This window comes from Nicotiana tabacum, chromosome 12 (assembly GCF_000715075.1).
Source record: "Nicotiana tabacum cultivar K326 chromosome 12, ASM71507v2, whole genome shotgun sequence".
Classification (NCBI taxonomy): Eukaryota; Viridiplantae; Streptophyta; class Magnoliopsida; order Solanales; family Solanaceae; genus Nicotiana; species Nicotiana tabacum.
In genome coordinates this window covers 34486075-34501250 of record NC_134091.1, presented here as the reverse complement: position 1 = coordinate 34501250, position 15176 = coordinate 34486075, and the positions used below count along the sequence as shown (strand labels likewise).

The window sequence follows — 15176 nt, the reverse complement described above, 5'->3', positions numbered from 1 at the left end:
GACGGGGGCTTACTGTGCTGTCAGATATGCAGAAGGTTGTGATGTTTATTCTATCCTAATTTTAACTGTTGTTTTATATGCTATTCACTAAATGTCTTATTCTTGTTTGTAGGGGCTTGTGCCAACTATACTTGAACTTCTACCTGACTGTGAGTACAGGATGTGTGCAAGACACATCTGGTCTAACTTGCAGCAACACTGGAAAGGAGAGGAGAGGAAAAAGCAATTTTAGAGATGTACTAAATCAGGTTATGAAGTCAAATTAAAAGAGGAGATGGCAAAACTTGATAAGCTTGATAAGCATATTTGTGAAGACTTGTTAAAATACAGAAAAGAAACATGGTGTATAGCATACTTTAAAGAGCATGCCAAGTGTGACATTGTTAAAAATAATACGTGTGAGACTTTTAACTCCTGGATTTTAGCTCCTAGGCACAAATCAATTATCACTATGTTGGAGGAAATTAAAAGAAAAATAATGACTAAAAATATTGAAATGTTAAAATTTGTTGAAACTTGGATATCAGACATATCTCCTATGGCTAGGTTGATATTAGAAGAGAGCAAGGAACTTTCTGGGAGATGTCAGTTTATGCGGAATGGTCAATATGGATGTAAAATAGAAGAAGGTGTGAAAAGATTTATTGTTGATTTGAGAAGGAAAACATGTACTTGTAGATAAACAAACGAATATTAGAAACATTCTACGAGTTTAGTGTTCCAAATAATATTCACATTAGCTTGGAATGAACTAGTAAGGGCATTTCAATTCCTTTTTTTTAATTAATCACCTTAATCTAAAATGAATTGCGCACAATGCTTTCTGTCTTCTTTATTTTTGTCCTCTTTCTAATTTTTCGATACATTGACTATGGGAAAAGGGCCAAATATACCCATCTACTTTGGTATATTGTTCGTTTACCCTTCGTTATACTATCGGGTCACATCTACCCTTACCGTTAGCTAATTTTTTTTAAAAATACCCTCCACCTAATGGAAAGCCACCAAATTTAAAAAGTACCTATTTTTCTAAAACTCATTAATAACCCGTTAAATCTTTTTTATTTACTGCACTTCTTCCTTACAAATTAGTCTTCTCCTTCGTAGTCATTTGTTGAATTTAAGACGTGAAAGACATAAAAATACCGACAATCATATATTCATATTCTCGGTTTGTATAATATGGCAGTAGACAAAGGAATGCCATATTATAACTACAAAAAATACAACCAAAAGTGATAACATGACATCCTAACGCCACCATGAACAATTAAGAACCAAAAATATAAATTCTTGCTAATCCTACTTCCACTATTATTCTCGGTCTCTCTCTAAATGAATAAAATGTGTTAAGACGTCTCAGAAATCTAGGTACCGTATTTTTATATGATAGGTTTAACGGGTTATGGGTTAATGAATTTTTTTAAAATGATTATTTTATTAATTTGATGCATTACGTTAGATGAGGGTATTTTTAAAAAGTTTTGCTAATGGTAAGGGTAGATATGTCTCGATAGTATAACGGATAGTAGACATGAATAATTTACCAAAGTGGTGGGGTATATTTGGTCCTTTTCCCATTAACTATTGACTTACACTGCACAATTGATTCGTGAATTTGAATCTCCTTATTCAGTTGATTTGTTTCCGGTTCAATTTTCCTTTTGTTTCAAATCAAATATTTTGGTACTTCCACTATTTGATAAATTTCCAAACAATATGTAATTGAAGAACGCATTCATTTATTAATGTCGATTTGAGTTGGTCTAGTGCAACTTGTCATTTTTCTTATGGAACATCTATAGAGTAAGACTTGCCTAATATAACAATTAGAACACATTCAGAAAGTAACACAGTAAAGTCAACTTAAGAACCTATAGTACAAATAATGAGCTTATTTAGAAAAAGTCTACTTTTCGATTTATGTTCCAATAAAAGCGTGTTGAAAAGATAATAATCAGTAAAGGTTCTAATCTATTTTGCAATGCTTGGTGTCATTATTCACTTGAACATTAATCTTAACTAAAAATGATTATTTGGATCGTAAAAGGTAAATTTGTCTCTTATAAGAAGGCAGGAAGAAAATATATTTTCAAAATAATTTATAAAAAGTAACACTCAGACTTTACTCCCTCTACGTAAATGTTTTTCGAGTAGTTCATAATTAATGGCCAAAAGAAAAGCAAAACAATGTAGATCAAGAAATATTTTTGAGTTTTATATCTCGTAGTTGATAAATGTGGTCAAAAAAATAAAATATTTTTCGAGTAGTTCATAATTAATGGCCAAAAGAAAAACGAAACAATGTAGATGAAGAAGTATTTTTGAGTTTTATGTCCTCCTTGTGTCGTAGGGATCGTAGCTGATAAATGTGGTAAAAAAAATAGAATATTTTTCGAGTAGTTCATAATTAATCGCCAAAAGAAAAGCGAAACAATGTAGATCAAGAAGTATTTTTGAGTTTTATGTCTCGTAGCTGATAAATGTGATTAAAAAAATAGAATGTTTTTCGAGTAGTTCATAATTAATGGCCAAAAGAAAAGCGAAACAATGTAGATCAAGAAGTATTTTTGAGTTTTATGTCCTCCTTGTGTCGTAGGGATCGTGGGTGATAAATGTGGTAAAAAAAACTCGCCTGCACCGCTTGTGATATTTTATTTTGCAAATTCTTCCAGAAATAATTAACTATGTTTTGCTTGAACAGTGTGTTCAATTGGTTCTCTCCAAAAGAGTTTTTTGCTTTTTAATAGAGTTGTCAATAAAAAAAAATAGAGTTGTCAATCTTTAAAGATGTATGTACTAGATATAAGCAGTCCAATAATTGGCATATGTGCAGGGGCCAGGAGCACACTGGAAAAAGAAAAGAACTTAATAGAAAATGTAAAATGTAACTTCCTCTTTTTACCAACAACAAAAGATACAAATGGAATGAAAAACAAAAAATTTAAACTCAATATAATGCATCTTGCAATAGATTAATTAAATGATGGCGACATGTTGCTTTTAAACTGTGCAAGTATGACTATAACATGTTGCAGACGGAACACATAGGATGTTCTTTAAATTAAAGTAATCGTTTTCAGGCTTCTTAGAACAATCACAGCAAATTTTGAGTGTAACCCCAACTTTAGGAGGACTTACTCTTGCACTCTTTGACTGTAGCACATGCATTCCCCTGAAGTATATGTATATGTCAAAAGTTACACCCTTAATGAGATACAAAAGTTTGATTGGTAAACAAAATTTCAATTGGCCATTTGAATTTCTTTTACCATGGTCACTGTGGTCATGAGATTAATTAATGAATATAAAAGGAAGAAAAATTTATCAACTTCTTACCTCCCTACAAATGAGGTATTTTTATAAGTAGTACATAGTTGGAGGGAGCTGTCTGAAGAGGTTAAAGGGTTGTTAAGGATGGATAAATTGCTTGCAATTATCATCTTTCAGGTCTAAACAGCAAAAAGGATATACTACTATATTTAAAAACTAATTAATAACAAGAATACATGTCTAAGTTAGGAATGTAAATGGAGTCCTTCATGATCTTAGATTTTAAGAATTGTTTTGGGGAAGGTAGGCTCAAAGTTTTCTTCCTTATGTAATCGTGTTTGAGCATATATAACCTTTTCCACTCAGAAACCAAGCTGGGAATTTCCTTTAAAAAAGAGGACCACTATTAACAATAATAAGATTAGAACAGAGTGCTAGTACAATATAGGCATGCAAAACAGGAGAAAAAAATTATTACAATGCTAATACCAAATTGGCTTGAAAATAGCATTGTGAGATATTGTCTATTTCTTTTTTCCTTTTTTTTTTAAGGTAAGATATAATCAAACAGTTAATCTATTAGTGTGCCTAAAACATCTTCGACATTCAAGTTAAACGTCACATTATTGTTACAAGATGAGCTTAATTAATTAACACATTGGCCTTGTTATCTAGCATATTAATATTATTAACTCAAACACTCAAAGATTAGAAAAAAATATCATGTGAAAGCATTCAACCATCCAAAGATCATCGAATGAAACACATTCTATTTATTGCATCAAAAGCGTCAGCCTTAATATCTTGTGCCTTTATAGAATCCATTTGGAACTCCAAAGTTTTCCCCCTTTCTTCACAGAACCTCAACTGTATTTTTAAACGTCATCTCACCGAAACAACTACTATCATCTCCTAAAAGAACTTACATGTAAGCCCGAGAAATCAAAAAATCATTTAAAAGCACAGTTGTATAGATAGAAACAATCCTATTCAACAACTCAAAATTAGGATTTCTGTCCAAATTCAGTTCAACACATAATTAAATGAAAAGAAGTGGCTTCATGACTTCATCTTTTGTCAAGAAAAGGAATTCACAAGAATATTATAGCCAAGAAAGAATGTGAAAATTGTACCATATGTCTAGAAGTCGTTGATTTCCAAATATCATCAGATAAACAAAATAAAGTTAGATGTAACATGCACAACCAAATCTTTGGCATTCAACACTTTTTATATTAAAAAGGAAAGAACACGAGCAGCTAACGCTTTTTGCACCTGAAATTGATACATCATAAACTCACACATAATTATATTCGAGATAAGTCGAGTAACATACTATCCGTAAACAGTCATCGCATTGACAATATGCTTTATATTTGAGGCACGTAAGGTGTATTCATCACTGGAAGCACCAAGAAGGTGTTGATTTACAAAAGATAAGAGAACAGGGGATCCAAGAGCATAAAACCTAGATTTGGAAGTGTCAAAATAGCAAAACCTAGAACATACAACACGCCGCCAGTATTGAAGGATACCAAAGCTCAATTCCATAATGCATCGTTTTAGATTTAAGCCCAGTCAAAGCAACAATAATAGCATGGTCAAGATGAACACCAAATGAATTGAAAAAAGAAATACCAATTAAATTCGACTATATAATAGAGTGTATCAAATTTCCAGTATGCCACAGCCATTCATATTCTAATAAAACCAACTATATGAAGAAGAAGAAGAAGAAAAGCACAAAACGCTAAAAAAAACTTCAACAATCTAAGCACGACAAAGCAGAGCAGATCATTCTAAGCTCTTTCTCCCCTAATCCTTCTGGCCAACTGGATATCCTTGGGCATGATAGTGACACGCTTGGCGTGAATGGCGCACAGGTTTGTGTCCTCAAACAATCCAACAAGGTATGCCTCAGCTGCTTCTTGTAAAGCCAACACAGCGTGGCTCTGGAAACGCAAATCAGTCTTGAAATCCTGGGCAATTTCACGAACAAGCCTTTGGAATGGCAATTTCCTGATCAACAGCTCAGTACTCTTCTGGTACTTGCGAATTTCACGAAGAGCAACAGTTCCAGGTCTGTATCTGTGAGGTTTCTTAACTCCTCCTGTTGTTGGGGCAGATTTACGGGCAGCCTTGGTGGCAAGCTGCTTCCTTGGAGCCTTGCCTCCAGTAGATTTACGGGCAGTTTGCTTCGTACGAGCCATCTGATTTCCTGTAAACAGCAACCAAAATCAATTTAATTTTTTTTAATGGATAATCCGTTAACCCATTAACAATATATATATATATATATATATATATATATATATATATATATATATATATATATATGCATAAATCCAAATTCTAGGGTTCCTAGAGTCTAGGTTTAGATCCAGATACACAATAATAACATATAAGACGGTCATAATTTCATCAATTTTTCAGATTCTAGAAGAAAAGGGGGGAAATTCAATGAAGCTGAGCTAACCCTAAGATCTCCCAAATCAAAACCTAAGGACTTCTGGTAATTAAAACGAAGAAACAACATCCGATTTTCCACAATCGAAACGAAGAAACAACAATTGAAAATCATAAAACCAGAACAGAATTGAAGAACAAAGAAAAGAAGAAGAAATCAAACCTTAAGATTACTTGGGGTTTGAAGGCTGGTGAGGAAAGCTTGAAATTAGAGAGGACTGCGAAAAGTAGAAAAAAACTTTTGATTTTGATAAGATGAATGATGCGAAAGACTTGTGTGATGCTATTTATAGAACATGTAAAAGCCGGAGTTGGTTAGGACTTCTTTTACTGTGTTTTTATGAAAGTACAGTATCGACGGTGGATAATTGCTTTTGTTGTGTTTTCTGGGGATTAAATGAGCGGTCACGATCAGGAGTTTTTCTCTGACACGATCCATGACGATCTGTACTCGCTCCCTTATTGGTTAATATTATGTCTCAAGGATTGAAGCTTCGTTAAGTCGGAAATTTTCCTCATTACACTGCGTTACAAACACACATCCGGACCGGAAATTTTCCTCATTAGACTGCGTTACAAACACACATAGATCTCATTTATTTATTTATTAAAATTAAGATGTTTGAATTAGATATATTTAATTATCAAGATATTAATTTTAAATTTAAATACGAATAATTAATAATTTGTTTTTTATACGCTGAAATATGTGTAATGTATCTTCATTAAATAGCAACAAATTTAAGATTTAAAATAAAATGATAATTGAATATTATATTCACAATAATATTAAATAAAATATTTATTTATATGATCTTGTCTATACTATTTGTAAAGAGTTTAAGTTCTTTGAACTGAAAATTGAATTAATTGTGTAAAGATATTTCATAGTTAGGTTATTTATGGATAATTATAAGTAAATTTCTTGATAAATAGATTGATATTTTGATAAAAAATAATAATTGACCTAATATTATATTAAACTTCATTGATAGAGTAGAAGCTTCGTTATACTTTTAGTGTTAAAACTTAAATCCTTTGTATAATAAAATACATTCTATGAGCATGTTTGGCCAAGCTTCTAAAAGTATATTTTTTGTCAAAAAAATACTTTTTGAAAAGTTTAAAGTGTTTGGCCAAAATGAAAAAGTGTTTTTGAGCAACAACATACGTTGTTCTTCTGCTTTTGGGGAGAAGTTGTTGAGTTTTTATTTAATAAAAAAAATAAAAAGGTGTGAATGAAAATTGAGAAAAAAACAAAAATTTGAACTATTCTTTTTACTAAGCCACTTTGTCCCTCGTCGTAAAATGGAAACAGAAACCCTTGTACTTACATGGTGCCTCGCGTAGTTGTCGTCGTCGTCGCTCGGATTCGGCTTCGGCCAATTGATTTGTTTGATAAACTTTTTGTACCAATTTTTTCCGTTACTTATTTCATTTTATGATATTTTTTCGAGGAATTTTTAATTTAAAATTTGGGGCGGTAATTTAATCTCCCAACAGTCAAATTTGCGCCTAACAAAAATTTAATTTATGGAGAACAAACACCTTCTCAAACGAACATATATCTTGGCACATGTTGAAACCTAAATCGTTGGCTATAAATACAACGGATTAGCCTCATTTTTTAGACATTGAACAACATAAAATTTGCATATATTAGAACCCGAGGAAAACCCGCAGCCGCTACAGTCTCTGTCACAGCCTCTACCCTTCGGATGAGCACTTTGTGCGCACTCGGTAAACCTCATACTATGTAATACCCTGCAACCCACACATGGGATGTAAACCGCATTAGGCAAGCCCTGTGCGATAGGCTCAGACCCACAAGGCATTGAGGGCGGATCGAACTCCCATCACCCGTGTGGACAACACCCCTCCAAACCAACTGAATCGTCCATTCGGGACAAATTTGCATATATTCTCTCCTCTCTTCTCTGCATTTCCGTATTGCTTTCAAAGCAAATAGTAAGCATCCGTATGATTTAATGTCATTTGATGAGTTCAGTGAAGTTCTATAATTTTCATTGCTGGTATTGCATAATAATTATTTTGTTCTATCCTGGGAGGATTTAATCTAATAACCCTGGGCAATAGTGGGTGGGGGAAGGGGGGGTTAGAGTAATTACCCAACTCAATTTGGAAGATTCTTAAAATTAGCCCACGGGCCCACGTGTTCGGATTCCAAAAATTTTCGAAGATAAATGTTACCCACGACCTCACGAACTCAAGTATATAATTTATTCCCAATTCCATAATCAATTTCGTGGTCAAATCTCATTTTTTATCAAAACCTAAATTTTTCAACAAACTACTAAAATTTCTACATTTTACCCATTAAAATCTACCTATAATTTATGTATTTAACTCACATTAGATAGAAATTACTAACATTACAAAGCTTGATGAAAACCCCTCTCGAAAAGCTCCAAATCCAGACCACACAAGTGAGAAATGGGAAAAATAGGCCTAAATCCCTTCTTTAAAATATTTTTTGCTTAGTGATTCCTTCTTCGCGATCGCAATAAGGCACTCGCGATCGCGAAGGCAAAAATGTCGAGACCAGGAAAATGCCCTTCGCGAACGTGAGACCGGCCTCGTGAATGTGAAGGTTTAGCTGGCCTGCCCCTCGCGAATACAACGGCCTCAACGCGAACGCGAAGGCCATCGACTGACCCTCTCCCTAGCCGGGCTCGCACTTCGCGAATGCGAAGGCCTGAGCACGAACGCGAAGTCCAGTTGCCTAGAGCCCCGCGAACGCGTTCCCCATCTCACGAATGCGTAGGGAAAAAATCCACCCACTCTCATTCCTTTATCACGAATGCGACCACTGCTACACCTTCGCAAAAAAGGAAAAACATAACAATAATTTATGGTATTTTCGACTTAGCTCCGGGCGGTTCGAAACACACCCGAGCCACCCCGGGACCCCGTCAAAATACATGAATAAATATCATACGGACCTGCTCGAACTCTCAGAACACGTAAAACAACAACGAAACTAAGAATCGCACCCCAAAACTAAATTGAATCAATTTATGAACTTCTAACTTCTCAACTAGCTCCGAACGCGCTGAATTATAGTTAGACTACTCAGAATGACACCAAATTTTGCGTACAAGTCATAAATCACTATAGGGACCTATTCCTAGCTCGTAATCCCAAACGGACCTCGTTAACACTAAAGTTTACTCCAAACTAAATTTAAAGAACTAGAAAACTTTCAATAAACCAACTTTCAATATTAAGCGTCGCAACGCTCCCGCATCACCCGAAACCCGATCCGAACACACGTCCAAGTCCAAAATCATCATACAAACTTATTGGAACCATCAAATCTCGGTTCCAAGGTCGTTTACTCAAAATGTTGACTCAAGTTAAACTTGACCATCATATGCCACTATTAAGGAACTAAGTATTATGATTTCAACCGGAACCCTTCCAAACCTAAAACCAACATTTACCACAAGTCATAAAATAGTAAACGTACATATGGGGGGTCTTAATTAGGGGAACGCGAATTTAAAAAGTAAAACGATTGGTCGGGTCATTACAGAACCTTTACCGGCCCTTTTGGTAATTTGATATTTAAAGTACTTTGAAAAGATTGGCCAGAAATAATATGCTTGCAAAAAGTACTTTTGAAATAAATTGGCCAAACACAAATTGTTATTTTACAAAAGTAATTTTGAAAAAATAATTTGTTCAAAATAAGCAGTTTTTGAACAAAAAGCACTACTTAAGTGCTTTTGAACAAAAATATTTTTTAAAATAAGTAATTTTTAGTAGCTTGGTCAAATAAACTCTAAATATTGCAGTAGCAATATTTATGGTGATGGCTACGAGGTGATAGCTAGTAATAGTTATAATTGACATAAGAGGTTGTGAGTGATAGTTATACTATAAGGGATCGTTTGGTGCGAGGGATACGTAAAATTAGTGGTGGTATAAAAATTTAATACCACCTTATATTTATCTCTATGAGGTTTATCTCTATCAGGTGGGATAATTAATGTTGGGATTATTATCCCACGACAAAATAGCAAAATTCACCAAAATAGCCCTAAGGTCCCCAAACCCTTTTTCTACATTACTTTTCCTATTCTTTACCCAACATTGGTAAAGCAACGCCGCTACAAATTTCTCTGCTCTTCGGGAAGATTTCTTCTCTTCTTTGGATGCAGAAGTTATGTTGTAGTGATTGAAGAACAACTTTGACATTATCTTCCATTTTGCTTTTCTCACAAGGTTAAAACTTCTATCAAAACCTATTTCTCTTATTCTTTCTTGTTATCATTTATAAGTTCCCTATTGCATAATTTGGGTACAGTCCTCTTCTCTACCAAAATAGTAAAAATCTGAACTCTTTTGTGAATGCTACGCAATTGTTTTGCTGAATTTTATTTAGCAAATAATTGAGGAAAATCATAGCCTTTCAAACTCAATATGTAGTGTCGGAAGAGCTGAAATATATGAAAGAGTACTAGTTATATGTGAAAGAGCTGTAACATGTGAAAATCACAGTTGTGGATTGTCCTCTGCCATTTATTAGCCCTTCTCTCTTTATGTTGATGATGAAATCTTAGTTTAGCCTCTTTCCAGATATTCGTTAGGTTCATTTGTTTCTCTTTATGTGCTTGAAAATTATAAACTTTTGCTCACAGATTTCTTTTTCTAATTGAAATATTTTGTATATTAATTTTTTTATTTTTATAATGGCAAAATTAGGTTTTCTTATGGATCACCAACTAATGTCTGATATTGAATGCGTTATTATCCTTAAAGAAATATTGTGCCAACAATTTCTTGTTGTGTTTATATTTCTTTTCATGGCTATTTATGGTCATTCTATAATAAGACAGCATAGAAATAGGCATGTGATTAGGTATCGTATGAGTGTTCGAATTCCTAAAATTATGTCTCATTTGAATTGTATCATACATGACAGTGATATTGCATGTATTGATAAGTTAAGAATGGATAGAAATTCCTTTCACACTTTAGTTCTCTTAACTAAGAAAATTGGAGGTTAAACTGATAGTAAAAATATGTCAAGTAGTGAAAAGTTAACAATGTTCTTAAATATCTTGGCTCATCATGAGAATAATAGATCAATTAAGGTTGACTATGTTAGCTCGGGTTGGAGCGTAAGTCAAGCTTTCAATGAATGCTTGAGAGCAGTTCTCAGACTAGCTCCATTGTTGCTTGTTAATCCCAAACAAGTGCTTGAAGATGAGATTGAAGATCAATGGAGACGGTTTAAGGTATGTGAAATTTCTTTTGAGCATCTATTAATTTATGTAAAACTAAAAAAATATAATCATACGAAAAGAAATTAATAGTTTGAGATAATCTATGATGCTCAATCTTAACTTGCTGACAATTAGGGCACTGAGCAACAAACTCTGCTATATCCTTCTTCATTTCGCCCCACCAGTATATTTCCCTTATATCATGATACATCTTCGTTGCTCCTGGATGAACAAAATAACGAGAATAGTGAATTTCCCCCATAACTTGCTAGCGCAGCCCTGCCACATTAATAACACATAATCGACCTCGATATTTGAGGACTCTATCTCCTGTAATCTCAAATGATGTCTTCTCCTTTTGGGGGGTTGTATCTCTGTAATGAGTTAGCACATGATCCTCATACTGACGTTCCTTCACTTCAGTTACTAAAGAGGATGTTGTCATGTCCTGAATAGTAACTCCAGTATCACCTGAATCCAGTAATCGAACCCCAAGACTAGCTAGCTGATGAATATCATGGGCTATCTCACTCTTCTCTAGTTGTAAATATGATAGGCTATCCATAGATCTACAACTGGGGGCATTGGTTTCTACATTCGCCTTCCTTGGATGGTATAAAATATCAACATCGTAGTCTTTCAGTAGCTCCAATCATCGCCACTGACGTAAATTCAATTCCTTTTGCTTGAAGACATATTGAAGGCTCTTATGATCTCTCTCTCTCTCTCTCTCTCTCTCTCTCTCTCTCATATATATATATATATATATATATATATATATATATATATATATATATATATATATCAACATGAATGCCATACAAATAGTGACTCCACATCTTTAGTACATGAATCACCGCGGCTAACTCTAAATCATGGGTCGGGTAATTTTTCTCGTACTTTCTTAGTTGTCTAGAAGAATAAGCGACAACCTTACCATGATGCATCAATACATAACCCAATCCAACGCCCGAAGTGTCACAATGCCGATGATTGTGTATTACGAGATGCTATAGTGCGAACGAATGGTTTGAAAATCCCTGAGGAGTATGCCATACATATGGTTATATAGTCAGTTATATCACAAAAAAATGCTACATAAAAGTAACTAAATTTTATGTTTATATTATAGGAAATTATTATTTGTGCGATGGAGGATATACAAATGGAAACGATTTTCTTTCACCTTACAGAGGGTATAGATATTGGTTAAGGGATTGGCAAGGTGACAAGCCGCCACCTTGATGTCGAGAAGTGCTTTTCAATATGAAGCATGCTAGGGCTCGTAATGTTATAGAAAGAGCATTTGGTCTCTTGAAAGGGCGTTGGGGAATTCTTATAAGCTATTCGTGGTACTCAGTTAAGGTTCATAACATGATCATTAGTGCTTGTTGTTTGATGCACAACTTTATTCGTAGAGAGATGGAAGTGGATCCCTTAGACATTGATATGGAAGAACAAGTGGAGTATCAACATGACAACATTAATATTGTTGAATCACATGAGGAGTGGACCACATGGAGGGGTGAGTTGGCTCAATCAATGTGGAATGCAAGTCTAAACAATTGATCGTTTCAAAACGTTCCATGCTTGTATTATATTTTGTGGTGTTTGGGTATTTTTCTCTTTAGTTTTTTGTATGATTGTAAGGAATATCAACTTTCAGTTTTTTGTGATTATAAGAAATAGTTACTTACTTTGATTTTTGTGAAGATTACTTATGTTTAGTTAGCGTTTCTTTTCTGATAGTTTTATACTTCCATACATATGCTTTTTTATGTGTAAAGTGTATGAATTTTTATTTTTGTGATGCTAAGTAATATTGGAAATACTTATGCTTCTTGTGGTGATACTGGAGAAACTGAAAATACTTATGCTGGACCTAGTTTTACTGGAGCATCTGAAAAGGAAGATGCTAGAGCATCTGAAAATGAACATGCAGGATTCCAACAAAATCATAAACAAGGTGAAATACTAATAGGTCCTCTTCTAATTTCAATGAAAAAGAGAAAAGCAAGAAAAGAAAGGGTTGTGGACGATTATAGTGAGACATTTCTTAAGGGTATGACAGAAGTTATGAAAAACTTTATTGAAAGTCAAGATAAAAGAATGGGTGCCTTGATTGATAAGATTGGGGATCGTGACCGATCCGATATCCGATATTCGTGGTGAAATTTATTCCATCCTTTAATCTCCTCTATTTGAGTTGTACTCTGTACAAGAACGTATCAAAGCTATAATGATTCTCTGTGAAGATATCAAAAAGATGAAATTATTTTTACGTATGGGTGAACTTGAACGCCAAACAATGATGTTCATAGTTGTCAATGGTAAACTTTGAAGTATGGTAAAGTTGTGTATATGTGGTAGCACTAGTTTGATAGTTTTTGCTCGACTAACAACTTTAAAGTTAAACTGCAGTGCTATTTTTGATACCTCGGGTTATGTTCATATTCTTTTGTTTATGACTAGTGGGCACGAGGATGCTATATTTTTTGTGTAACTAATGTCTATTAAATAGCTTAACTATAGTGTAAATGTAAGTGCATATGTAATTATATTACTACTATGACAATTCTTCAATTTCTCTTTTTAGCTTAACTATGTTTTTGATGCCTCTAAATTTTATAGTTTTGGTTATGTCTTTCTGGCCAACTTGCGGATCTTGGTTTGAACCTCTGATGTAGAATTTTTTTTTAAATCACAACACATTCCATGAAAATTGAGAAGACCAAGAAATCAGTAGTATTATACATGGTAATTAACTATCTTACATCTGAAGGAAACATGGATTAAGGTTAGGAAGAAGATTTAGAAGAAGAAATCATCAGATATATTTTAAACAATTGAAAACTAGATCCTCAAAAAATTATTTAATACTTGTTGATGTAAAAATTGGAAATTGACGTATGTCAATTGGATAAAGGAGCAAGAAGATGGAGGCTAAATAAGACGGAGGGTATTTTTGTAAACAAATAACTTTTTCTTAGAAATTATGCAATGCATGTCATTTTTAATACAACATACTAAGCAGTGAATAAAAAATAATAGCAGGATAACTAATCCCACCATAACTTATCCCGGGTATTCAAACCAAACGACCCCTAAGGTTATTGGGTGAGGCCATAGGTGATGGTTAAGGGTAATTAACATGCAGTATAATTCTTGTTATTTGTTCAAATCTAGAGTATTTTTTTCCAAATTCAATATTCGATTATAGTACCTTCAAATCATGAGTTCTTATTATGAATAAGTCCCAAAATTTTAAGATAGCATAATAGAAAAGATATGTGAGTATTTGCGATGATTTTACAATGTATCTATTTCGTGGAGGATAATAACACAACCCAAAAAATAATAATGAGACTAGAAGACATTACAACGAGTTTTTCAATTAAATTTACGTTTCGATATTGTAGATCAAATCCTTCTTTACTTTCTACTTCCGTAATGTTTACTATGTGAAAGTGGAACTTCGTGCTATCTTGAAACTTCTTTGTTTCTTGCTCTATTTTCATTTTTTTGCTACATAACTTATTCGATTCCCGCATTTAAATATACCTACAACTAAAACAAGCTAAAATAAGTGAAATCCAAATAAAAGCAACTTAATATGATACAATCATATAGTACTGATTTTTGAAATTTTATTCAAATTTGTAATACATGTTTGTTGTACTTTTTTTCTTTGCGAAAAGTTTTAAATGAAAACGATTAGGCTTTCACTGAAATTTTAGCTTTTTTACTCATTTAACAATGTCAAAATCTCAAAAAGATAAAGTATTCAAGTAAAAATTTCTCTTTGCACAAAATCTTTTCTCAATATTCTCCAAAAACTTTTCAAACATTTATGTTGTTTTTTTATATTTATTTATAAAACTATTTCATTAATGGAATATTCTTTTCCAAGAAATAACTGGAAGAAGATAACAAAAGAGCCTCTCACGTTAAGGAGTAGATTTAAAATAGTCCATTAAATATATTTTAGATCAATTTGACATTTAAGTGCGTCAAAAGTATGCATTTTTTGTCCTTGTCAAATAGTTAACAAATGTTGGCCGTTAAATTTAACATGAATTATGAATAATATTTTAAATGGGAATACACATTTAGATGTGCATTTGCTGTTTTTACTATTTTTAGTCTATATCTTATGTCTGGTATAATTTATTAAGATTAAATTTA

The 15176-nt window shown here is 33.2% G+C and overlaps 1 protein-coding gene and 1 long non-coding RNA gene across 2 annotated transcripts; one reads left to right on the top strand and one right to left on the bottom strand.

The window, feature by feature from the left end:
• Positions 1 to 4895: 4895 nt before the first annotated feature.
• On the bottom strand, positions 4896 to 6017 carry LOC107795199 (histone H3.3). The gene is made up of 2 exons (NM_001425879.1): positions 5903 to 6017; positions 4896 to 5491 (listed from the first exon to the last, which is right to left on the bottom strand). The coding sequence occupies exon 2, from the start codon at positions 5481 to 5483 to the stop codon at positions 5073 to 5075; it is 411 nt and encodes a 136-aa protein (NP_001412808.1). The 5' UTR covers positions 5484 to 5491; positions 5903 to 6017; the 3' UTR covers positions 4896 to 5072.
• Positions 6018 to 9675: 3658 nt separating this feature from the next.
• Positions 9676 to 12693, top strand: LOC107795197 (uncharacterized). The gene is made up of 2 exons (XR_012697259.1): positions 9676 to 11003; positions 12124 to 12693. It is a non-coding gene; the product is annotated as an uncharacterized LOC107795197 (long non-coding RNA).
• Positions 12694 to 15176: the final 2483 nt, after the last annotated feature.

Coding starts and splice junctions, on each gene's coding strand:
- LOC107795199 (NM_001425879.1), bottom strand. CDS start 5,483: ATGGCTCGTACGAAGCAAACTGCCCGTAAATCTACTGGAGGCAAGGCT.